This window comes from Protopterus annectens, chromosome 6.part0, assembly GCF_019279795.1.
Source record: "Protopterus annectens isolate FY-2018-M chromosome 6.part0, PAN1.0, whole genome shotgun sequence".
Classification (NCBI taxonomy): domain Eukaryota; kingdom Metazoa; phylum Chordata; order Ceratodontiformes; family Protopteridae; genus Protopterus; species Protopterus annectens.
The window spans coordinates 882810479-882835971 of record NC_056737.1 but is presented as its reverse complement, the minus strand read 5'-3'; the positions used below and the strand labels follow the sequence as shown (position 1 = coordinate 882835971).

Genomic DNA, 25493 nt, shown 5'->3' with positions numbered 1-25493 from the left:
CTACGGGGTACTTATCTGAACTTGGACAAGCACAAAGTCAGTTTCCCAAGTGAGTGACGACTGGAGCTGGCAGTCACAAAGGAGGCAGAAAAGTTCTGAGGCAGGTGTTTGCTGATGTCTGCTTTATACAAACTTCTGTTTATGGCTGACATATGCTGAGTGATGCAGGCCATTGCATGCACCTTCACAGTAGCATTTATCTTTTGTAAAACAGCCAGATGTATGAGTCAACCGGAGGCAAACTCCCTTCATGTTATGGATATAACAGCATATGAATAGAAGGACATCACCAAAGGAATCATTACCAAAATCAGCCAATGCCTCAGCCAAGATACCAGGTAATGAAAGGGTAACATGGAACAGACAGTACTGACACCAACACTGATGGCATAATCAAGGCAGACGGTGGTCTTGGGAACAGCTGTAATACCAAGCTCAAGAATATAGTTGTCCCACTGCATCTATCATCACTGACTCTGGCACCTGTACGCTGCTAACCAGCCTTGCTAGGAAAGGCACCACACACTGAAAGGACAAGAAAACATCAGAAAAACATAGATGGAAAATCCACCCTGAAGCCAGAAGGGGAAATGACAAGACCCAACACAATCTGGGCTTGCAGAAGAGCCATCATCCTCTTCCCCTCATCTCTAACTGCCACCACAAAGTGACTACACTGTGAGTGAAATGAATAAATCAATATGGCAAACAATGATTTACAGGAAGTGAACCTGCTTAATTCCACTTTAGATAAAGAGAAAAGACTATCCAGTCTGGAAAGTTAGGATTGTTGACTCTCAACATTAACTATAATTTTAGGAACATAGGACTTGAAAACGTATCATCCACACTCTTCTTATTTTGAGGGACAGAAGTTTTTTTGCCTTCCCTTAGAGTGCTTGCTCTTTTTCTTTTGTTCTGCATTTAGAAAACTAACAAGCTTAATCCTTTGAACAGCTTGGGTACAATATGGCTCATCACAGGACAAATCATCTCTTGGCAACATACCCTTTAATATCAACTTATTTTTTATTGATTAAGGTGCTCTTTTACAAAGGCATTTCAAATGTCACGTGATTTTTAAATGGAGTAAGAAGACACTCTACACACACCACACATTGATCCTTTTGTGGACTTATGGCCAAAGAACTCAAAGGTCTTGAAACCTGTCATTTTGGCCTCCACTGTAGTAGCAATTAAACATAAAACAATCATTAGAGACAAATCTGCCAAAACAAACACCTAAATAATAACACAGCAACTATAACAGTGCTAAGATAACCACAATTTTCATAACTGAAAATAAACACTTCTACAAAAAAAAAAAACACTTGTACCAGGAGCAGAATCGAGTGAAAGAGCAGGAAAAAAAGGCATCTTAATGGGGAGGAGGGCACAACTTCAAATTCATTATAGAAAAGTCTAGAAATGTGTTTAACCTAACATATGACTTCACAGAAACAATGAGCACCAAAACAACAATGAATGAATGAAGAACAACTTGAAGATGGAAATGCCTTGAGCCAGTTCTCAGGTATAAAGAGCAGCAAGAAAGATCAGGAGAACAGAGCACATCCCACTTCAGGTAAGGAGAAGGAGTTACACTCTAAGAAAATTCCAAATGACAAGCTTACTAAAGCATGCACTTTAGGTTCTACTGGTCCTGAAGATGGACCAGATCATGTCACAGAAGAAGTTCCTCAATACAATGACATTATTTTAAAAAGGCAAAAAATTTAAGGAATGTCATAATATAATGGTAACAACTGATGTCTGGATGTGGGTAACACAGGTTCAGCCACAGCTGGCTTTGTCTGATCACTCAGGCTTTGCTCTGGTGGTTAAATCATATCAGTCATGGATAACACTACACTACCACAAACAAATGTGAGTTATCACTTAAATCTGTTCACAGATCCTACTTGCCAGTGGTGCAACTGGACAGCCCAGGCTGTGCATAAACTGGTGCGTGCAAGGTACAGCATCTGAAAAACAAACAAACAATTAGACACCGGGATACATAAAGACTGTATATGGCCCTTTGGTTCTCATTAAGGAAAAATGGAGCAGGACAATACTAAACAAACAAGGGTTATTATAAAATAAAGCATCACAATGCTGTTGCTAGCAGGATGCTAGTTTAGTAGAAATATAGGAAAGCAATCCTACCACTGTACAGAGGACCATAAAGTTATACATCCCACAACAAACATTTCCATGTTTAGTGAGGACTACATGTCACAAAGTATGGAGTACATTTATATTTGCTTGACAAAATTTAATTAAAAGCAATGAATATTTCACACACCTCATAACAAGTGGGTACAGAGTTCTTTTTCAAAGCCCACATTTAAAAATCATGAAACAAAAGTGCATGAAAAGTAAACATCTGAAATACACCTGAATGAGAGAAACACTGTTGCACGTGGAAGATGCAGCATCGTTTATGTGAATTATGAATAGATGGAATGGTTCTAAACACTGTAGAAGTGAAGCTCAGCATACGAGTGACACACAGCATCACAGCAAAGAGGAATACAGCAGAGGCTGCATTAAAGCCTACCCCAACTCATTATGAGCTTGTACTTCTAAGGGATCAGTGACCTAGACCACTACAAACTTATTTCATAAGGGATAGAGTACACAAGCACCTTTCAAAGGCTATGACACGATGTGGAACCTTGAGGGGAAAATTAAACATATACAATGTTCAAGAAAGGCAGGTGTTACTTGCAGAGGCCTAAGTTCAAGTAGCTCAACCTGTATGTAAAACAGAGGAAACCCTAAACAGTGAAAGCAGCACTTGTATTTACAGATACAAATCTTAACTGAAAATACATTACCGCTGGCGATCTGACTTGTATGTAGCTGTAAGTTCATCAAACAAGGTGCTGTTCATTTCCATAAATGCCTTTAATACGTTGTAGACTAGAGCCACGATTGCACTGAATAACAGTGAGAAATGAAAAAAGCAAAAGTAAATTAGGGCAATTAACAGGTAATAAGCATTTAGCAAAGTGAGTAGCGCATAGAGAAACATTTACAAACCTGAAATTACACCTGTTAACAAAAGTGTTACACACTACACAAACTTATTTTAAATATCACATATTTTATTTTGCCATACAGTGCAGTATCAATGACACTGGTTTGTGGCACTTGCTTCTGATGCCAGGAGGATCAGAAGGTCGAGGGTTTTTATCTCCACACCACATACTTGGGTTCATGGTATAATAATGACATCGCAGTGCATCTCTGGGAAGCAGTGCTGCATTCCTGATGTGCTATCCTACAAATGAGAGACTAAACTACAACCCTACCTAGTTGATGGTAGCTTAGAAGCATGTTAAAGATACCACAGCACTTTTCAAAAAGTAAAGAAATTCCCTCAGTTTGCATAAATACCATCTTGGGTGTCGCCACAAAACAAGTCATAGATCTAGTGGACCAAGCCAGACAATGGTAACAGTAAAGTAATATACTTGTTCGCTTCTACTAACCTCTATGCAAGCTGTCAATAGTCATTAAATAAAACACTGAAATCAGTTGCTCTGTAGTGATACTTATTCTATTTTTGGTAACTAGTCTGGTCTCAGTGGCCTAATTTTTTCTTCAAGAAAGAGCCACAAAAAAAAACAACCTTATGGACTGCAAAACTAATAGTAATAAATGCAGATGTATGAAATATAGGGGTCTACACCATATGAACGAAAGTTCATATAAGCGACCGCTCTAATGAGCGAAAATGCCAGACATCGAGATGCGTGTTGTGGGATCGTTGTACAGTGAAGATTGGAGTATTTACCCTTTCCTCACTGTAGTGCGATCTAAGAGCTGGTATATATATATATATATATATATATATATATATATATATATATATATATATATATATATATATATATATATATTTAGCGGGGGGTGTGGGGGGCACAGCCCCCCCATACTGTTTTCGATGTCCAGCATTTTTTCACTCATTAAGCTTTCGTTCATATGATATAGACCCGAAATATAGAACTTGCTATCCAAATCAACAGTTAACAATATTAAGATAATGACTGATAGAAAAAAGAGAAAAATCAAGTTAGACCAAAACAAGTTATTCCATCAACATCTCTGTACTAGATTCTGCAGAATAATCAATCCCAGTTTCTCTAACTCTAAACAGTTAAGTGCATTTTACACAATGCAGTGAGAACCACAAACCATTTTAGTGTTATTTACACAACAGTAAGAGGTTCTCCAGTTTGATTCTCGGCTGGAGCTCCTTCTGAGTGGAGTCTGCATGTCCTCCCCACGGTCGAGTGGCGTTCGAAAGACATGCGTGAATGGGCGTGCCTTCGTTGAAGGTTGGGTGTCGGGCTGGCACCTCAGCACCATAAAAACCGACTGCCAATCATTAGCGGACAGGAGTTCCACTGTGGCGACCCATAACCGTGAAAAGCCGAAAGAAGAAATGTGCACCTATGATTCCAATAAAACACTATTCTGGCCATTTACCATGTTCAAACAGAACAATGACAAACTTTTCAGCTAGAGACTTGCAAAGTTAACACACTACTGATTCTGAATAATTTATCTCCACTGCACCATTAGTAAAACACAAAGGTCTACTCAAGCCCACACTTCAAGGTACACTTTAAAATGCTTAAACTACATATTTTTAGTTATGTACAAGAACTACTACTCTTACACCGTGACTTAAATGTATGAATTAAAATCTGCATCTGGCTACTGCATACAATCTGCAATTGCACAAGTTAACACTTATCTGAAAATGGGAGTTTTGTACATGATAAGTAGGTAATTAAACAGAAGTTCATTTAAGGCTGTATTTTACTTAGTACTGTTCTAGGTGTTCACTGTTCAGCTGCTCATAGCTGAATGCTTGCTTGCGTATTTGAGTGTATGACACTTGAACCTAGAGACTTTCTATGAGTTACTACAACCTTGGAGGAATTAAATTTAGAGAGCAGAGGGGTGGCGGATGAGCCCTCACGTGGGGGGTACTTGTTCCCCTGCAAAAATACTTTTTTTTTAACTTGCTAATGGTTGCAAATATATATATTTGTTAGCAAGTTACTGGAACTCAAACAGATGAGACTTGGTTACAATTCTAGATCCATCTTTTAATATCTTTAATCTTTTCTTTAGACAAAAGGTATTTCTGACACTGTAAAAAGGTAGAATATATATATATATATATATATATATTATACACATACACACACATATATATTTAGCACTGCTTGATTTGGGAGGTGAGAACTATTAAGTGCTCAAAACAGAGTGGTAAAAATGTTAAAGTTTATCTACTTAAAGTTATATATGAATATGCATCTTATGGTCCCCCCTGTTAACTGTTTGCTTTGTATATTTTTTGTTCCTCCTTCCTTACTTCATTCTTACATCATTGCTACTAGTGCCTCACACATCCATGCTAGGTCTTACCTAAACCCCTCCAGACTTAATTATGTTAATCCTCCACAGTCGATCCTGGGACCTTAGGGCGTCCAGGGGATCTTTGCCATTCACATGCGTTGAAAGTATGTGTGTGTGTGTGTGTGTGTGTGTGTGTGTGTGTGTGTGTGTGTGTGTGTGTATATATATATTTTTTTTTTTAGTTACATCCTATCCATTCCCTCCTCCTATACGATGACGTGGTTATGTCTGAGGGGGTGGGCATGCAATTGGATGCTGTAGTCTCCAACAGAGATCATCACAATAGAGACCCAAATAACCCCCCGAAGACACTTACATCACCAGCCTCCCCAAAATAGCAATGCCCATTCATCCCTGCTGCTCCATCAATCACCCAAGCCACTAAACGAAGCCAGGGCTGTAGTCAGGGCTTTATCCCTCTGCGCCACTGGAGTGGTCCTACTGCTTGCCTAATATTGCTCCGATGCTCCTACAGTATTCTTTCATGTTGTAATGATTTGCTCACTGAGCCTGGGTTGTTTCTGAATGTGATCACTTCATCAGCCCAGCTACTCAGCAAACATATATACATATGCATGCATATACAAATAAACCATAAACTTGTTAAATTAACAGTTTGGAAAAAAAAAAAATTAAGTTTTTGCCAAACTGTTAATTTAACAGGTTGGCAATTAAATAACAGTTTCAGATGTCTGAAGTATGCTAATGCAATGCAATGTAATCAGACATGGGCCCCAAAGTGACCTACACACCTCTTGCTGGCATATGAATACTCCTGCCACAAATAAGACAGGAGAACTTTAGAATTCCGAATTTGTGAAGCTTTTTTAAAACTATTTTCCCCCTCGATGCGTGTCTTAAAACTCACTTTTTTGTAAAAAATAAGTATGTTCACATGCAAAAAGATGAAGGCAAACACTTTTTAATGTAAAAATATGAGTTGGTTTCCCCTTTGATGCGATCTTTGAAATGTGAATAAGTTAATTCTCCAGGAACTGTTTTAAACTATAAAGTTCATGTGTTATAGCTTACAGTGACTATGTAATACGTCAGGTGCCAACCAATTCCATTTGATTTGTGTAACTGCATCATGCAAAGTACTACACTGAGCATGCTTGGCCCTGGTACAGTAATTCTGTTGCAGTTCTATTACCTTTACTGTTAATTCCATTTGAAAAGGGGAGGGATCCCATTTAACCCTTGAATCTCACTTGCTTGTTTTAAAGATGGAAATAAAGTCAGTTAAGGAAGGGGGCCCTACCTGTGGTGTATTCAATGGACTGGGTTGTCTTGCCGTAGCTAGTGTTCTGTGGGGGCGGGGGAACGTGCATGATATAAAGGCTGCGAGACAGGAAGTTGTTGCATTGCATTGCATGTATGTTGACCGGTCAATAAAGCTTGGAGTTGGTACTAACTGCACACCATTGTCTCGCGTCTTCTTTTAAGGTAAAAGAATACGACATGGTGTCAGAAGTGCTGTGTGGCTGTGCTTGGGAGTGCTGACCTTTTGTTGACGATTGTACGAGGGGCCAAGTGGTGTGGAAAGCGGACATGTCGGATGACGAGAATGGTCGGCAGCCACGTGCTAGAATCAATATGGCGACCAGTGCTCCCAATGCTACGTTCAGTATCCAGCCGCCAGAGCCCTTTGACTTCTCCAAACCCCACGAATGGACACGGTGGATACGCCGGTTTGAACGGTTCCGGCAGGCCAGCAACTTATCCTCCAACCCAGAGGGGAACCAGGTGAACACCCTGATATACTGCATGGGCGATGAGGCAGATGACGTTTTGAGAGGCCTCAAGCTGACCGAGGCAGAGCACCAGGAGTATGCTAAAGTGAAGGAGGGTTTTGAAAAGTTCTTTATCGTCAAAAAGAACATTGTGTATGAACGTGCACGATTTAATATGAGGAAACAAGAACTGAATGAGACTGTTGATGCTTTTGTTACTGCCTTGCATGCTTTAGCCGAACACTGCAATTACGGGACGTTACATGACGAGCTTATAAGGGATAGAATTGTTGTGGGCCTAGCAGATACTAGACTGTCTGAGCGGATGCAGATGGGAAAAGAGTTGGACTTAGAGAGGGCCGTAAATATGGCCAGACAGTCGGAGGAGGTTAAGAAGCAGCAAACGGCCTTGAGGTGTGACAGTCCCGCCTTGCAGTACAACGTGAACGCTGTGCAGTCACCACCGGACACCAGACGCAGACCGGAGGGCTTGAAAAGTTGGGGCAAGCCTTTGGCGCCAAATTTTCAGCGCCAGCAGCACAAGAGTAAAGACGCTCCGGCCTCGCTGTGTTACAGGTGTGGGGGGCCATTTCACCATAGACTCCTATGCCCCGCGACTGCTGCAAGATGTCGCTGGTGTGGGAAGAAGGGCCACTATCAGCGGGTTTGCCGACAGTTCAAGGCAGTGCAGAGTATTGAGGAAGACGAGGAGCCGGGGGAGCGTGATGAACAGGGGTTCTTCCTTGGCTCTGTCTCTTCCGGGAACCATTCTTGGATTGTGGAGGTGCAAATACAGGGCACACCTATGACTTTTAAGCTTGACACGGGGGCAGATGTCACTGTTATTTCCAAGTCAAACCTGCACAACTTGTTCCGTGGGAGGAACGCTCCTGTGCTCCAGCGGCCGGAGAAACCCTTGCTGGGTCCTGGAGGGATGCCATTGGTGGTTATAGGATCCTTGGAGCTTAAGCTCAGCTACGGACAGAGACAGACATGCGAGAAAGTGTATGTTGTGCAGGGACTCCGCATGCCGCTTTTGGGCCTTCCTGCTATTTTGGGTCTGGGTCTCCTGAAACGTGTTGACTCTATCACCATGGCGTCTTTGAAGGCCTCTTACCCGGAGTTGTGCTCTGGGTTGGGGGTAGTGCAGCGGAAATACCACATAAAGCTCCAACCTAAGGCGGTGCCTTATTCCCTGAAGACCCCCAGGAGGATACCACTGCCATTGATGGGGAAAGTGAAAGAGGAGCTAAAGAGGATGGAGGCGCTGGGCGTTGTTACCAGAATGGAAGAGCCTACCGATTGGTGTGCAGGCATGGTGGTAGTCCCAAAGAAAGACAGTAACAGGCTGAGACTGTGTGTAGACTACACTAAGTTAAATGAATACGTATGCAGGGAAAGGTTCGTGCTGCCCTCGGTTGAGCAGAGTCTTGGGATGCTTGCTGGGGCGAAGGTGTTTAGCAAGCTGGATGCCAATATGGGATTTTGGCAAATTCCTTTGTCGGAGGAGTCGGCTGCGCTTACCACATTCATAACCCCTTTTGGCCGTTTCCGCTTTAACCGCCTTCCCTTTGGCATTAATTCTGCACCGGAACACTTTCAACGCATGATGGCAGAGGTCATTGAAGGACTAGAGGGTGTGATTTGTCACATAGACGATGTGTTGGTCTGGGGGCGTTGCCAGGAGGAGCACGATGCCCGACTTCATGCAGTACTTAAGAGGCTGGAAGAAGCTGGTATTACGTTGAATATAGAGAAATGTGACCTGTCGAGAGGCACAGTGACCTTCTTGGGCCATGTCATTACGAGTTCTGGTATAAGCCCGGATCCAAGGCGGACCGCGTCCATCACAGAGATGACAGCACCTGCTACAGTAGGAGAACTCAGAAGTTTCCTGGGCATGGTGAATCAGGTGGGGAAGTTCATCCCTCATTTGGCTGAGAGGGATAGAGCTTTGAGAGACTTATTATCAAAAAAGAACAGCTGGTACTGGGGTGGGGATCAGGAGAAGGCATTTAATGATTTAAAAGAGGCAATCACCTCACCTCCAGTTCTGGCTGTGTATGACCCGAAGAGGAATACGAAGGTTTCCGCAGATGCATCATCCTTTGGGTTGGGGAGTGTGTTGCAGCAACAATGGGAGGATGGCTGGAGACCCGTGGCATACGCATCGAGGTCACTCTCGCCCACAGAGCAACGATATGCCCAGGTTGAAAAAGAGGCTTTGGCATCTACCTGGGCATGTGAACGCTTCCGAGATTACCTATTGGGCAAACCATTTTGTCTAGAGACTGACCATAAACCCTTGGTCTCCCTGCTGGGTGGCCAGGCGTTGGATCTTTTACCGCCCAGAATTCAACGCTTCAGGATGAGGCTGATGCAGTTTTCGTACACGGTGCAATATGCTCCAGGGAAATCACTGTGGGTGGCAGATGCCCTGTCACGTTCTCCACTTAAAACCAGGCTAACCCCGGAGGAAACAGAGTTAATGGAGGATACGGATATATATGTGCATAGTATTGTGGAAAACATGCAGGTGAAGCCATCCTTCCTCCAAACCCTACGGGAGCAGCTGAAAGCGGACAGTGTGTGTGTGCGGGTTATGGACTTGTGCAGCCAGGGGTGGCCGCCGTATGCGAACCAGGAACCTTTACTGAAGAACTACTGGCCAGATCGTTTTACTCTGACAGTGAAAGATGGGTTGCTTTTGAAAGATTCGCGCCTTGTTATCCCCTCTGCCATGCGTAATGAGGTGTTGTCGAAGTTGCATGAGGGACATCAAGGCATTGTGAAGTGCAAAGCCAGAGCCTGTCAGACCGTTTGGTGGCCTGGGCTTAGCCAACAGATAAATGACATGGTCTTAAGATGCAGGACGTGCATCTCAGAGAGAAGGAATCCTCCTGAGCCCCTCCTTCCAACGGCATACCCTGACCGTCCATGGCAAAGAGTGGGCGCGGATTTGTTTGAATTGAAAGGACATACTTACCTTCTTGTTGTAGACTACTTCTCCAGGTTTCTCGAGATTGCATTGTTGAACCATACCACATCCAACGAGGTCATCATCCACCTAAAATCTTTCTTCGCTCGCCATGGTATCCCAGAGGTACTTGTGTCTGATAATGGACCTCAGTTTTCAGGGCAGTCTTTTGCGGCCTTTGCAACCGCTTATGGCTTCGACCATGTTACAAGCAGCCCCAGGTTCCCGCAGAGTAACGGGGAGGCGGAACGGGCGGTGCAGACGGTGAAGAATCTGCTAAAGAAAAGTACAGATCCGTACATGGCTCTCTTGGCGTACCGGACAACGCCGCTGCAGAATGGTTATAGCCCTGCGGAACTTCTTATGGGACGACGGTTGCGGACTTCCCTCCCGATTTATCCTCCACAGTTGGACCCTGCTCTGCCTGATTGGAGAAGGCTCAGGGGGAAAGAGGGGGAGAAGAGGGTGTATAATGGCGAAATCTACAACAGACGCCATCGGGCCAGGCCGTTGGGGAATGTGTTGCCTGGTGACCAGGTGTGGGTGACAGATCTGAAGACCCCAGGTATGGTAGATCAAAACCATTGCTCGCCGAGGTCTTTCAAGGTTGACGTGCCGCAAGGGACTGTGCGGCGAAACCGCGTGCATTTGATTCCCTTACCTGAGCCTGACTGTGAACCAAACCCTGGGTGTCGGGAAAATGTGCCAAGTAAGGTCGAAGAGGCCTTGCCATCTTGCAATGGCCTTCCCCCGGAACCCCGGACTCCGGGTGATGTGGTGAGGACCAGATCTGGAAGAGTTATTAATAAGCCGGACCGCTTGGATCTGTGAAGTTCCAGGCAGAAATAACAATGTCTTGGGGGTTTATAGTAATCTGAATGTGGCTAAGTGAGCATTTGGTGTCAATGTACCAAGTCGTAGTAAAGTGGGAGTAATTGAATAGATCTGGGTTTGGTGCTAAGTGAAAAGGGGCCTTATGGAAAGGGAGATGTGGTGTATTCAATGGACTGGGTTGTCTTGCCGTAGCTAGTGTTCTGTGGGGGCGGGGGAACGTGCATGATATAAAGGCTGCGAGACAGGAAGTTGTTGCATTGCATTGCATGTATGTTGACCGGTCAATAAAGCTTGGAGTTGGTACTAACTGCACACCATTGTCTCGCGTCTTCTTTTAAGGTAAAAGAATACGACACTACCTTACAAAGGAAATAAATAAAACGTAATTTGTCCGGGTTATTTTTAAACAGAATGTACACTGATATAGAGTACAGACACAACGTCACTACTCTGGTATGTTGCTCTATATAGACTATTTGCAGGAAAGAGATGTTACTTGCACACAACACTACATAGGTTACACAGATCCTATGTAGTGCAGCCAGTAGTATACATGGTTAACATACAGCATGCACTAATTTATGCAGTTTATGCATATAATACTACAATCAAATGCTGCTACCATTTTTCTCATGATTAGTCTGTGTGTTGGTCTTTCAGTGTGCTGTGTGCAGGTGAGGTAATGGCAAAAATATTTGGTGAACATGTTTCTGTTATCACTTTAGCAGGTGCTAGTGAAATTTTCACGGAGAAACCATCACAACTTTCAAACACAACACACACAATGCTTCTGAAATTTGCAAAATGTTTCTTGGAAAAGTTAAAAAAAAAAATGTGCTAATCAAGGCCAAACTAAAAAGGATGGCATTCTGTATTAGGCCTTATTCAGTGACTGGGAACAAGATAGTCAACTGAGGGTCATTAGAGTCGTACCTTTCTCTCTCAGAGTTGAAACAAACAAACAAATAGTAACTGCCCCCTGCATGAGGAGATGTGAAGGGCATACCTCTTCCCTCTTCCAAAAATGAACAATTTTAAATAAAATTTAGTTGAATAATTCAGATGAGGCGCTGCCTGATGTAATGGCTCACAATGAAAAATCTAAGATCCTCAGGATGTGATCTCTCAACTCACTCTATTTTGAAGGAACATTCCAATTTTTAGGCCTGATTAGGATCTCCCTATTTCTGCAGCTATGTCCTTATTTTCAAGCTTGATTTATTCCTTCCCACAATTTTCTGAATCCTCCCCATGTCACGTGACTTTTGAAGCTGTCTAATACATAGAAAAACAACTATATGACCAACATATTAATGGCAACAATAATTTAAAGAGAGAGAGACAGCATACATCTTATAACTCCCTTTTCCTAAAGGGAAAGTAAATGACCTTGTGTAGTAGAATTTTGCTATACGATTCGTTTGAAGTCTCCATATTTTACAGTCTGTTTGATAATGTGCTTACTTGTTTCCATAATTTTGTCACTGTTTTTTTAAACACGTTTCTGAGTAGTATCCCACATTCTTACTGTAAGCAGGAAAATATATGCCCCATTTGATGTTCAAATGTCATGTGAATTAGATACACAGATTTTAGCTCGATGTTTTTATGAGACCTAATCCAACTGAATGTACAAAAGCAGATTGTCATGACAGCAATTCTTGCTGTAATGAAAACATTTTGAATCCAAAACTACAGGCAAACTTCTTACTTCTGTGACTCTGCCATGCCACAGTAAGCAGTATGAACTCGAGCCACAAACATGAAATTATAAAAAATGCTCCAGGAACCCATTTTTCAATGCAAACCATTCTGATTTAAGGTTGGAAAGCTTAAGGAACTGAATAAGTTCTTGTTCTGAAATCAGATAATGCCAGTGACTTGTTTATTTGTTGACTGGAAGCAGGACTGGTTTAGTCAACTGTTGCCCTAGGCAAAGGGCCTCCACAGCGACCCCCCTACACTACCTGGTGCCCCATTGTGGTCTACTTGCACCATCCTTTCTTTCGTTTTTCTCATGCTTTGTCGTATCTTTCAGTTTTTCCTGTATTCATTCAACACATTTTAAAGAAACCATTTTTTTACTACAAAAAATAAACAAAAATACTGGAAAAGTTCCCCTGTTAGAGTGATGCCCTGGATGGCTGCCTACTTGTTCTATGCCTAAGGCTGACTATGATTGGAAGTATGCAAATAAGGTGTTTCAGGCTTGAATTAGTTGACAGAAGGTACTATATCTACAAGATGAAAACTTTGAAAACTGAAAGGCTTAATGATATGTGATTTGAAATTTATCTAATTCAGTGATTGGTTTTCTTACTTTACCATTTGAATGGCTTTAACGGTATCGAAATCAGTATTATTACTGTTTAACAAAAACCTTGCTGCGGTAGCGTTGTCGCCTCACAGTAAGACGTTGTCCTGTTCGATTCTCAGCTAGAGCGTCATCTGTGTGGAGACATGCGTGAATGGGCGTACCTTCGTTGAAGGCAGTGCGTCAGGGCCGGCAACCCGGCACGTAAAAATCTACGGCTAATCATTAGCAGACCGGTGTTCCACTGTGGCGACCCCTAACCGGGAAAAGCCGAAAGACACAACGACAGAAACCTACTCAAAAGTCAGCAATATGAATCATATGACTAATTATGTGCAGCATGTTACTGCAGATAAATGTAACAACTCCCTTATAGAGGCTATAATGCTCAAAGTGCAAGGCTTTCCCTGAAGGTCTTTACAGTTGCATGTGTTTTCCTTGTAGAACTTTCTCAGATGAAAAGAGTGAACAGCTCAAGTGATCTCAGAGAACAAACCTCAACCATATTATGGCTGAATCACAGAAGGCAACAAGAATTTCTACACAAAAAAAGTATTACTCCAATGTATGTGATCTGTTAAAGATTACTTAACAGTATGAGAGAAAAACATAACTGGCAAGGATAAAAAGAAAGGTAGCGAGCAAGTGCTCAGTCATGCAGCATAGATCCATAAGCATTCTTGCTTATTTCACTCAAATGAAAAGACCAATACCTCTCAGCTAAGGATCCTTCCTCTCATATCACCATTACTCTATTTCACTTCCATTCCATTTTCTCTAACCTACTTCCTTCTGTATCTACTTCTCTGCACAACTGACCTTTCTCCCTATTACTTCCCATGAAATGCAATTCTCTATACAACTGCACCTACTGTATGTAAAAGTATACAGAAACATATGCTGTACTTTACTGTAACAGAATGACTGCCGTTTGCAAAATGTACATTTAGTTAAACTGCAACTTTAAGATGATTACTGGACAAATGTACTTGTGTGTTTCATCAATGGAAAGTATGGTGTGTATGAAACTATTAGTGTAAGAGGGTGTGAATGTTGCTAGTGTTTTTGTTTAGTTGTTGGGTAAGTCTTGCAGTTAAGGGTAGTTTGATGATTCGAGGTCTAATATTTTTCATTTAAATGTCATTCAACTTAACATTCATTCAATCTATTAGTAAACTGACCTACTGTAATATATATAGATGCATACTTAATTACCAGGCAAATCAGTCTGCAGATCACTGCAGGCATAGCTAGTAACCCATATTCAAATTTTCCCTCCAGCCTCTAGAAGGGCAATACAAAATAGACCACATGGCTGCCCATTTAATTATCTAGGTTTATTTTATTTCAATTTGTTAACTGTTAGAGTACCGATCTCAGTGGACTTTCTTCAGTCTCAGCTCAAGGGTATACACAACAGTAGCATGACATTATATACAAAACAAAAGACATTATGCAATACAGATGTGCTACATATAAAATGAACACCAAAGTTGGTTTTACGGAATAAAGACAGTAAATAAATGACTTACATACAAAGATACTGACAAATCACGATATATATATATATATATATATATATATATATATATACACACATATGCATTTACATACAAAGTAAATCAAAGATGCTATGCTAAAAAAAAAACACAATGAAAGCTAGTTAGCACAAGCTAGGGTAGAAAGAAGTTAGGTTACATGACAAGACAGAGCGCTTACATTGATGGTGGTAAAGGAGCTATTCTGCTTCATATGTAGAAGTAGTTTGTTTCAGAGGTGAGGGGATATATGTTGGTATATTACTCTATCAGACCAATGTGTCTTTTTTATATTTTGATGAACTTAGTTTTTAACCAGGTAGTTGAAGAACCATATATTTGGATGAGTTACACAAAAGATCTGACTTTGACCTTATGTCTTGAAAGGCTAAACAGAAATTCCCAAAGGGAACACTAAGAAATGGAGTACAGAGACAGAGCTGGCATTCTACTCTAACTAATATTTTTGAGGCCAATTAACTTTTTAGTTAGCAATCTTTGAGGTCTTTCAAGTTGAGTGCTGTGTTTAGACAAATTCAAGACAAAAGGGGGACTACATTCAATAATGGGTCTGATGAGATATTAGTAAATGGGAATTAAGACTTATATCTACAGGAGACCCCACTGGTAACAGGTTTGCTGGAAGTGGTAAAGTCTTCCATTTTGAGTGTTGCCTGTGAGCCATTTCACAACATACCTGACCAAATAAGAGGTGAAGGGGGAAACAGTCACCGTTTTCCATTCAGTAGTGACAAAGCCAGTACTCCGGCTGTGGTTGAATAGAGAGTGCCTAATGGAGTAGGTAGCTCTTGTTTTAGAGCATTAAGAACACAGCCCAGAATGCCATCTGGTCCCAAGAAGGCCTTGTTCTTAGCCTTGTCGAGAGTATTGATGACTTGTTCTTTGAAGATACAGGGAACAGGATATGAATCATGGTTTGTGGTGTGCTTGGGCTGATAGGGGGTGAAATTTTCACCAAACCTGTCTGCTAGAAAGTCTGCAATTTCTGCAGGGTCAGTGTGTGTGATGCCATCCACAATTAGTTCAGCACACATCTGGGTCCTACCTTTTAGGCTGCGGATGTAGCTGAAGAAAGGATTATGGTTATTCTCCTTGGCTATGTTTTCTAAATTTTAATCATATTTGGTCTCTGAAGATTTTACAAGTCGTCTTATTTGCTTGCTCATGCTAAAGGTCTTCTTCCAGTTCTGGGATCTCACTTTTGTATTTTTAGACAGCAGCTTCTTTTGCATACCATATAATTTATTAATGCTACATATATGTCCAGCAGGATGGTTTGTTTTTTCTTGATCTTGCTTTAATCCTATCCGGCACGGCTGTGAAGAAGTTTATACAGGGCATCAGTGTATACCTTAGTATAGTCAACAATGCCATCTGTGGAAACTGGAGTTTGGAAGTCAATTATACCTTTCCTTTGGAGTGTATAGTTAGCTTTGGTGAAGTTTTTTAGCATGACATCTCCTTTGGGAAGTACTGGTGCCACTGCTACTTCAAAAATAACTGACTTATGGTCAGATTTAACGAGTGCGGGCCCTACACTTGAGGCGTTGCATTGGTCACTCACATTGGTGAGGACCAGGTTTAGTATATTGGAGCCCCTTATGGGGTGGTGCACTATTTGTTCCAGGGCATTTGAGTTTAAGTCCAGGAACTTTTGTGCGACTGAGTTTGGACTCGTATAAGTTTCTCAATTAATGGAAGGATAGCTGAAGTCACCCATGACCAGGGTGTTCGGTTGTACTTCAAACTGGCCCAAGTAGGTCTAAATAAGCTGTGTGGGCATCTTGGTTCAAGGAAGGGACCTGTAACTGACAATGACCTGAAGGGAGGTCTTACTCACAGTAATATGGACTTGGAGTAGCCCCACAGAGTTTTCTTGTCTAACCAGTCTGCTGATGTAATTATCTTTAATGAAGATAGATACTCCACCTTGGGCGGCTGCGGTGGTGCAGCGGTTAACATTGCCACCTCACAGCAAGAGGTTCTCCATTTCGATCCTCAGCTGGGGTGCCTTGTGTGTGGAGTCTGCATGCCCTCCCTGTGGGTTTCCTCCAGGTGCTCCGGTTTCCTTTCACATCCCAAAGACATGCTCTAGGTGGATTGGACACTCTAAATTGGCCCTAGGTGTGAGTGTGTGTGCCTTCTGTGGAAGGTTGGGTGCCGGGCTGGCAACTCGACACCGTAAAACTCCACTGCCAATCATGAACAGACAGGTGATCCGCTGTGGCGACCCCTAACTGGGAAAAGCCGAAAGAAGAAGGAGATACTCCACCTCCTTTGGTTCTCGCATCTTCAATTTACGATCTGAAAGTGTGGTAGGCATTGTAGCCTTGCAAGGCTATGGTACTTTCTGCGGCCTTGAGCTAGGTTTCTGTGACCGCACAGACATCAGCATCTTCCAGTGCATGCAGTTTCTGATTTAAACTCCTAGTGTTTAGCACTATGACCCTTAGTTTCTTTGTGTTTTGTAGTCCTAAGCAAGGTGGAAACTCATGTCCTTTGGAGAGGAGGTACTTTTGATATCCTCACATGTCAAAGTTTAATTGAAGATAATCATGCCACTCCAGTGATGAGACCTTTGGTGTATATGAAGAATGTTCTGTTTATGCCAGTGGACTGCCAAGGTACAGACATAAGTTGCATTGTTTTGGAAATGTTTCTTACTCTTGACTGGTGTGGCAGTGTTCTCTCTGTTCTCAGTTTCTTATAGCTTCATCTATGGGGACTGCATATTTCCTGTTCAGTATCAGTCTGAAGTTTGCTTCCTTTGATATATCAATTTTTTTCTCAAAAAATGGTATTGATGTTGCCTAGTGGGAACTCAACACTCTGTTGCCACATCAAGTCTTATCATGAGTTGCCCCATTTTCTAATTTAATCTTTTCTGCTGACTGTGTTGAATAGAACTCTGACATATTTGGCACTTCCTAAATGTCTAACACTGGTTCCAGTTATGTGCAGTTCTTGGTACTAGTGTGGATATGTGCAGTGAATGAAAAAGCAATACACAGTAATAAAGAGAGCTGTGTAGAAACTATGTGGTAATTTTGCCCCAAGTAATACTAAGGGGCAGCTGCTGATTTCAAAGCAAGGTAGAGCTTCATTGAACAACTGAATGGGAATTAACCAGAATGGGGTAGGGCTGTATTACAGTGGGGCCAGTTCTGAACTAAATTACTGGTCATGCACTACTGTACATGCTAAACAGTCTTCCAAGCAGGAGTCTCCCACTTCAGGACACATGCCAGAGCTAGCTTGAGAAACAAATTTAATTTCAGATATATGAAATGGTTAAAATAGGTTCCACTATGATACTGCCCGATGGCAAATTAATCTAAAGCCTTTTGAAATATCTTGACCACCTAGTAAATGTCACAGTTTTATTTGTAAACAGCTAGAATATCTACCTGTTGAAATAAAGATACCCTCACACATATTAAAGCATGGCACCATTCGCAAACTGTCTGGCCACATATACCTGAAAACAGAACTGAAGCTTTGCATAACATCTCAACACATTCAAATTTCAAAGCTATGTCACTTAGTGGTTGAGCTTGCATAACTACCATTTTTTTAGGGGGGACAAGGGTTTCTCAGGACATGCAGGGGTGGTAGCTCTATGTTCCTAGTATGCAGTCTTCTGAGTTTTTCATCACTTTCTCCCATTATTTCTCTGTGTCCTCATCCCTATTTTTCTTCCTCTCTCAAGCTGGTACCACACATTTTTGTTGCTTTGTAAATGTGTTAGCTAGGTAACTCAATTTAATCTTCACTGTTTTTGTAATCTCTTAAATGTCTGTAAAATAATAGTCTTATATCAGTTAGTCAACTCCATTTCTTTGCTTGATCTGGCATGATGCATCTTCCTCCTCACTATCCACTTCTATATGTCTGAATAGTTTTGTACAACTAATCTCACAGCCCTGCTGACCGTCTCACCTTACTGTACTTCTTGTTTTTAAACAAGTCTTCAAACTGTGACTAATTTCCATCTATAATGCACTATTGTAGTTTCCTGTACTGAATTTATTTAAATTTTTATCTTCACAATCTGCATGAGCTTTCCAGCAGGTTGAGGTCCCCAGCCCTCTGTGCTGGTCTTTCCTGTCCTGGCCCTAGCACATGATCTAAGATGTGACATGATCACAGTTACATAACAGTTTCTCTACCTCTAACCAACACACACACACACACAGACACTATTGTGATGACAACCAAGGCAGGGATATAAAGTTTTCTTGTTGAGATCCTCACCTCTGATCAGACTAACTTCCTCCTGCTCTTCTACCAGAGAACTTGACACCTCCCAGTTGGTTAATAAAATATTACTGACCACATTCTTATAAGTTCTTTTCTTCTTTGCTCTGTCTTTAGTTCTACAACTAGCCTTCTCTTTTTGAGCCAGCACTTTCTTATTCTAAGCAAATTGTACCTACATAAATGAATAGGCATGGAATGAAGTCCATAATGCTAGATTAATTTATGTGCATTAAGAAATAATGATTAGCTAATCTGGTATTCTCTAAGTATCCTCCATTTCTGTTCTGTTTCTTATATTATTAGGCAGATCATCTCAAAGTGTAGCTCGTCTTTAAGTGAAACTTTTCTCTTTTTTAGTTATACGTATTACTCTGAAAATGTAGTGTAAGAATCTTTGGACACCAAGGTGGTTTGGCAAGTACTCAGACTTAATTCCTTGTACAACAATACAGTGTGTTCTACCATCTAGAAAGTTACCCATCTACTTTACTAAGTATGGATTATTTACATGTTAACATTAAAGCCTCAAGTATGGTAATGTGAGGAAGGGTATCAAATCCCTGGCTGAATCAATTTAGAATCACCCCAGCAGCTAATCCTAAATCCCTTGCCAAATTAATTTGGTTACAAAATTCTACTAGGTTAGTCAGAATGGATCTCCCGGTGACATATACTTTTTGGTGCAAATGAGAAAGATCAGATTTATTATTTGGCACATTTCATGACTTCAAAAAAACAGCTTGAACTCCAAAAAACCTCGCTTACAGCTCCCAAACACAGTAAATAACCATGAACGAATAAAAAAGTTGTTGATTTATTAAGCGTTCTTTTTAAAATCCACTTTTCGTCGAGTATACGGAGGGTTGTCTGCCTATTAGAGGGAGATCCAGGAATAGTGTATTCAATGGGAAAACATTGCGAAGACCGCACAGTGTCGACGAGCAAATGCGGAATGGCAAGAGGGCCAAGCAGATTTGCATCTGATGAAGTTGAGTAAGGTGTACTCGATGAAAAGTGAATTTTAAAAAGAACGCTTAATAAATTAGCAACTTTTATATTCGTTCATGGTTATTTACTGTGTTTGGGAGCTGTAAGCGAGGTTTTTTGGAGTTGGTAACCCGAGTTGTTTTTATCAGTTTGTTCTTGACATTTAATGACTTCGCCATACAAAACATTTACTCATTAAAGAAGTTAGATAAACTGGTCTACAGACCTGAATTTCTGGATTTTTATCTTTGCTTTTGAAAACTGTAGTAATGTTTGATATTGTCATGACTATGGGACTACTCCTGCATTTAATAACTTATTAAATATGATATGCAATACTAAAGACATACCTTTGCATATATTTAGGTTCATAGGTAGGTACTAGGCTATTGACTCTAGGGCCTATATAAGCCTAGCCAAAATTGTACCCTGACTTTTGCAACCCAAGAAAATTATTTTCCTGTGCCCCTGTTGAGCACAGCCCCAGAGGTGATCCCGGGGTGAATTTCCTATTTCCTATCCAATCATCAAGATTTTTCTTGAAAAGTGCTAATGAGGAGTTTTGTTTGATATAGATAGGTAGTTTGTTCCAGAGTACGGGAAGCCTCTGGGACAGGAATCTATCCCTCCAGCATGTTTTGTTTATTGTGGTGACAAGGTTTAGGTCCCTAGAGCATGTAGCTCAGAGGGATTGGGATTTCTTTAAGTGGAGCATGTCCAACAGCTCTGGGTTTGATATAGATTTGTATGTTAGGCAGAGATTGCCTCTGAGTAGGCGATATGCGACAGAGTAAAGCTGGAGTTTTTTGAGATATTAATAGAATAGCTGGAATTTTTTTCAGGTCTCAAGGTTTTCCTTTTTTACATTTTTTTAAAATATTTTAAGACTGAAGCTTCTGACACTGTTGGGCAAACAGCATCTTCAATTGACACCTGCGGTTTCACAAGCAAAGTCTGATTTGGACCTTGACATATCTGGTAGGAAAGTAGTAGCTAAATTCAACAGCCAAATTTTTCGATTCGTTATCTCACTATAAATTAATAAAAAATTAAATGGATACACTGATTTGGTAAATGCAATTAAATATTTAAAATATTTTGAGTTATCGGATCTCCTTAATTAATCTTAAACCTTATTTTGTTCTTCTAGTTTAATTAATAAATGTAAATTTTTGCCAACTCTATATAGTTTACTTTTGTTCGTATGTAAGAGAGGTTTCCTGCTTAACTGGAAAACCATTTATTTTTCTTTTTGTCTAGCCTATTACATTATTACCCACAAATAAGGAAAATTTATTTTGTTTGAATGATGAGTACTTTCAACTGATGATGCTTCTACTGAATTTACTAATATATTTTCAAGAGCAGAACATCCAGGCATTATAGTGATGGAATGCCTAATTTTTAACCAGTTGATCTGATACAGGGAGTATTTAATTGACTCCATTTATTAGCTAGTAGGTGCATTTTTAAATTTTTTTTTTTATGTCCATCGATACTAAACTTTAGAAATAAAATGGCATGAATTACCTAATAGTGGGCCAATATACTATTGTTAATTCACAGTTGGCAAGAATAGGAACAAAGCATGCTGTTAACTCTGCTGTCACTTCTTTAATTAGTTGGGATTAACCATGAGCAAAGTAATGTCTCAAAATTCATTTTTTTTCACAGAATATCTCATACGAATATGAATAAAAGAATAATCACTATAAAGATGAGTAAGAAATACACTGAAAATGAGGCAACACATAAGACTGCCTACAATTAGAAACAAAGAAAAGAAATAAAAAGGAAAAAAAAAAAAGGGTGCCATGCGGTTAATTCCCTCTAGGAGATCACATACTTACAAGACAAAGACCAACATTCTTGTAGATTTAACAAAGGCATAGGTGCTTCCTTCCAATGTTCTAGATGCTTTCTTTTAGTAACTATGGAAGCTAAAGCAATACAGTTTTATTACTCCTTTGAAAATTATCTAGGATGCCTAATAAAAGGAATGCTAGTTTAAACTTAATGCCCATCTTAATCAAGGTGGTAATCCATTTATGCTTCCACTTCCAATATTCATTCACTTGATTATATTCCCATCAGCTAGGAATCATACCTGCCTGTTCACAATTACAGTGCCAACGCTGTGTTGAATACTTATAATTCATTAAAAATAATATATGTTCAAATATAACGAATACCAAAAATACTTTTATACTGAACAGATGCATTGCAAACAAATTTATATTTAGCAATATTGAAAAGATTCATATTCCAATATTCAGTAATAAATGTTGTTTTCAAAGACTTTTCTCATTTAGTTTTACCAGAACAGTTCATAACTGTAGTTATTTCTTTCACTGGTGTTATTATAGAAACTTGCTTATTTTTCGACATAAGAATTTTATTCAGTATGTTGGTAGGAGAATTAAAAACATTACTAATTTTGAATACAACTGTGAAAGCAAATTGTTTTTACTTAGTGTACCAATGTTATCTTCTCAACTAATATTGTTTTTAAGGTGAAGTAATACATACCTAATTATAGGGGAAACATTTGAATGCTATATTTCATCCAAGGTGTACAGTAACATATTGAAGTATCTTCACTATTGCTAAGTTTTAAGGTTTAATACTTTTTAAAAATGGAGAATTACAACGCTGTGTGAGCAGGCTACATATAATGTGATAATTATTGACTAAAATAATTCTTTGTATAATAACATATACCATTTTACCCGTGTATTGTATGCTAATAACATTAACAAAACTATTTGCAATTATAGCCTTATGAGGAACTAGTATATATAAACTATGTTGCTTAGAAGTGCAGGTAGCACTCCATGGTATAACAAGACAGCCCCTCCCCCATAAACAATTCTGGATGCATCTTTTCATTTTATTATACAACTGACTGTTAGGAGGGAATAACAAATTCTATAAAGGAAAAAGTAACTTATGAAGAAGAATCATTTTGACTACACTACCTCTGCCCAATAGAAAGAAAATCTTGTTGGTTTGATTATTAACCTTTTGTGGAATTTTATAATAATGACTGAAAATATACAGCACTGAGTTTTATATATATATATATATATATATATATATATATATATATATATATATATATATAGACTGTATTCCAAAAAATTATAAAATGTTTTAACTATAGGAATACATGAAAAGGAAGTATTACTATAATTGTTATGGGCATTATTTAACAGCATTCTCTAAGACTTTTCATAATTAATTGCATAACACAGTCATACTTTAATTTCTGTAAACTTAGGATGTCTTGACAACTACTGATTATTAATACAATATCTGCATTTACTATTATATAATATTAGTACTGTCTATTTTAATGGTGTTAAATTAGTTTGCAATTTATGTAATAGGGACTGATAGCTAAAATGAAAATGGATAATGACGTTGCACAGCTTTGCTTTATTTCAGTTGTTGGAAAAAGATGACTGGATAAGCTATTATTAAATTTTAGTTTAAACTCAGTAGATGTTATGATTCTGTATTAAGGTAATTATTGTTGAGGGGAAATTTGCAGTCTTGTAGCATTGCCTGCAGAAAAAACATCAATTAATAATGTCAAAAGCTCTGGATTCATCCATTTTAATTAAATCCACCTGAAAAGTCTGTTAAATCACTGCTTGTAAACATTTATTAGCATAAATTATGGACTTGAGACAAAAATTGTGTGGGAATAATATATTTATGTAAATTTAATATGAATTTTTTTATTAATGGCTCCAGTAATTATTCTGTAATCAATATTAAGAACCAATATAGGTGTGTAGTGTTCTGGATATGTTCAAATTTTCCCTTCTTGAAGTCAAAATAGTATAAGCAATATTCATTACACCTGATGGGACCAATTAAGAATGGTTAGCAATTGTGTTATTTGATGTATAACTGGAGCTTTCCTCTTCTCCAAAGTTAATATCAAATTCAGCACTATAGCAATCTGGACTAGATCCCATATTCTTTTTTAATTATTTATTTTGTTTAATACCTTGTATGGAAAGAGGTGAGAATTCAAACTGTTAAATAGGAAAATGGGTGTTCTGAAAACATTCATAAATTTTGTGTAATAAATTAATGTAATACGTCCAAGATTTACATACAGATGAAAAACACTCTGTCAATTGTGTGAATTTCATTCACAATTTTATTACCAAAATATTCATATAATTATGTGATACTGTTTCATATATTTGGTTGCATTGTGATGCTAGTATAGGGCCTAGCTCATCAGAATGAAGAGAATTATTACAAAAGGCATTCATATAATACATTTGATGTTCTTGTGCTTTTAGCTAGCAAATATTGCCATTAATTAATACATTTAATATAATTAACAGCTAATAACTGTCACTGTTCTTCAATCTGCATAATTTTTTAAAAAATAATTTCACTTTTCTAAAATATACTGCTTTTGTAATGGCCCCATATATAGCATCCTACTTAGTGCTTAAAGGGACAGCAGAATTTTTATTAATTCCAAAAAATGATAACTTCTTTTTTAACTTAATTGCATATTTATTGCAAACTGAACCAAATGCCAGACATTTCAGTAGTATAAATTGACAAGGTCACATGTAAATTAATGGCAAAATGATCAGTAAAAGAGCATAAAATATTAACTCCACTATGTTGTATTAAATCAGGTGATACTATATAAAAAAAATCTAACCAAGAGCACAGTTTATCCTTGTGAAAAGTGTAAGTATATACAATAGTAGGAGGACTAATAAACTCTTCAAATTTCCAAGAATTTTGTGTTTAATGAAAGAATGTTGATGTTTACTGCTCATACTATGACAGGAGTAAAGAAGTGGTGTGGATGACCAATCTTAAGATCCAAGACTGTATTCTAGTCTCCCCCCAAAATGACTAACATTAACTACTTAAATATATGACCTTCAGCAATATCTAAAAAAATCTTGATCATCATTAAAAGACCTATAAACAGATACCACCATAACATATTATTTTTTTAACAAGTTAAGGCAGATACAACTCTTCCAGTCAAGGTTTTGTAAGTCTGCATGGCATTAAACTTGCAAGTTGTTATTATCAAATTGCAAGTTATGATCAAAACAGCGACACACGCTGATGTACTGGTACTAAAATTCTTAACTTTTTAGTCCCTTTATATTTATCTTTTCTTTTAAGTTACTAGTAATATTCTCAGCAAACAAGCATAACTTGTAGCAAAATAACAACTGTGTATAAAACTCAATTTTCTTAAATTTGGAAAAATGTTCCCCATTCAAGTTAATACTTAATATTTTAACAGACATTTAATAACAAAAATTGATATAATGTACCTTAATTCCAAAAAGAAATCCAAGTCAAGCTCAGCATGATAGTAACCTTCA

At 39.1% G+C, this 25493-nt stretch overlaps 1 protein-coding gene across 3 annotated transcripts in view; it reads right to left on the bottom strand.

Moving 5' to 3' along the window:
• PPP2R5E (protein phosphatase 2 regulatory subunit B'epsilon) overlaps positions 1-25493 on the bottom strand; it is a 2371886-nt gene that overhangs the window by 93009 nt on the left and 2253384 nt on the right. For 2 of the 3 annotated variants that reach the window (XM_044074552.1, XM_044074553.1), the window contains exon 13: positions 2844-2945. In XM_044074552.1, the coding sequence (XP_043930487.1) occupies positions 2844-2945 (102 nt within the window). Of the gene's footprint in view, positions 1-1903; positions 1986-2843; positions 2946-25493 lie in introns of those variants that run through there. The other variant, XM_044074554.1, reaches the window with a different exon arrangement.